At 34.7% G+C, this 1,446-nt stretch overlaps 1 protein-coding gene across 1 annotated transcript in view; it reads left to right on the top strand.

The window, feature by feature from the left end:
* Window positions 1-1,446, top strand: part of LOC122266341 (uncharacterized) — a 6,372-nt gene extending 4,926 nt beyond the window's left edge. Inside the window, exons 11-12 of the mRNA XM_086549074.1 lie at window positions 775-907; window positions 1,157-1,446. Of these exons, the coding sequence (XP_086405200.1) occupies window positions 775-907; window positions 1,157-1,269 (246 nt within the window). The 3' untranslated portion in view covers window positions 1,270-1,446. The remainder of the gene's footprint in view (window positions 1-774; window positions 908-1,156) is intronic.

The following is a 1,446-nucleotide window of genomic DNA, read 5'->3' as shown; positions in this document are numbered from 1 at the left end:
CAAATGTTTAGACATATCCTTATAATGGTAATTAATCCTTTAGATGAACACTCCATTACTGTTTGTTTACACTTCCTGCACATTTGTCTTTTTAGATTGGGGTTCAAGTTTTCTTTCATTTTAATTTTTACAATTACACCTAGGATGAACCAGGCAGAGGGAGTGCAGGGAAACTATAGCAGAAGCTCATATCACTTCACCTTTAAGAAAGTTGATGAAAAAGTAGAACAGAAAAACATCGGGTAAATTCTCAGTATAAAACAACTGAATATAAATTACGCAGAATGGAAATGATTCAAGGGCAACTAATGAAAACCAGATAAACTGCACAACTTGAAATAGTGATATGAAGTCAGACAGGTAAGGGAGATATAGAGAGACAGATGGAAAAAAAGGAAAAAAACAGCTTGTATTGAAGTACAGGATCTATTAGCAAGTTATACAACTTCAATAAAAATATCATATGGTATATTGTAGAATGAATCTGTGCTTTAGAGAAAGTTAATAATGTTCAATTTACATTCCCTAACATTATTCTAGTACTTGGAGGATACTGTTAGGTATCCAGTTGAAGGGGTAAATAAGAGATTTCTTTTATCACTCCTCTCCTTTCTTTTCCTCTCTTATGCCTCTTCTATGTGATATCTCACTTTGCATATACTTTGAACGATATTAAAGCAATAGGGTCACTCATGTAAAAAAAAATCTAGATATTTGTATATCTATTTTTCTTCTGTCTGTACTCATATGTTACCTTCAAATTTTCAACTTCAGGTGTGTCATCGCAGTGAGCAGTTGGTATCTGTGGCCAAAGCTTTACTTTACTCTCCTCATCCACACCTGCGCACAGAAACTCTTCACATGCTTTCCAATGTTATCAATGCAGTATCAGCAGATACCAGCACAGGTATGTGATTATACAGGTACAATGTTATGTTGATTATGTGATTTTGACTGTGTTCTAAGGTGCGTTACAATCACTTTGCTATGGATGTAACATTCTTCGAATTCCTGTATCTAAACTGTTTAGAATTTTATCTGTTCATGTAGGTTGACTGGAAAGGGAAAGATTATGCATTAGGATGGTTTTATGCTATGATACATAGCTGAGGTACATAGAAAGTTGATTTGATTCTAGCTCATTCTATGCTTCCAGGACAGCCAATTGCAAACGACTTGAACCTGAAGCCGAGGTTAGAGAACGCTGTGCGAAGTGCTCTCGCTGCCAGGTTTACTCCAGATCCTCCCAACACTTCCAGCTTTCACTAATTAAAAAGATCCTGTGATATTGGTTATTCTGTGATAATGGCATTTTTATTTCCAAAGCTAATTTGATATTTGTCATGTAAATTATTTTATTTTCGTCCTCTTATCATTATGTTATTTCTATTACAGAACCTTTCTAATTACTGGATTGACCAGGCATGGTTGAATAAAATTATGATG

The sequence above is a fragment of the Penaeus japonicus genome, unplaced genomic scaffold (assembly GCF_977035675.1).
Source record: "Penaeus japonicus unplaced genomic scaffold, GWHDUDI00000001_assembly GWHDUDI00000021, whole genome shotgun sequence".
NCBI lineage: Eukaryota > Metazoa > Arthropoda > Malacostraca > Decapoda > Penaeidae > Penaeus > Penaeus japonicus.
Note: the sequence above shows the minus strand (reverse complement) of the source record. Positions and strands in the feature narration are given on the sequence as shown.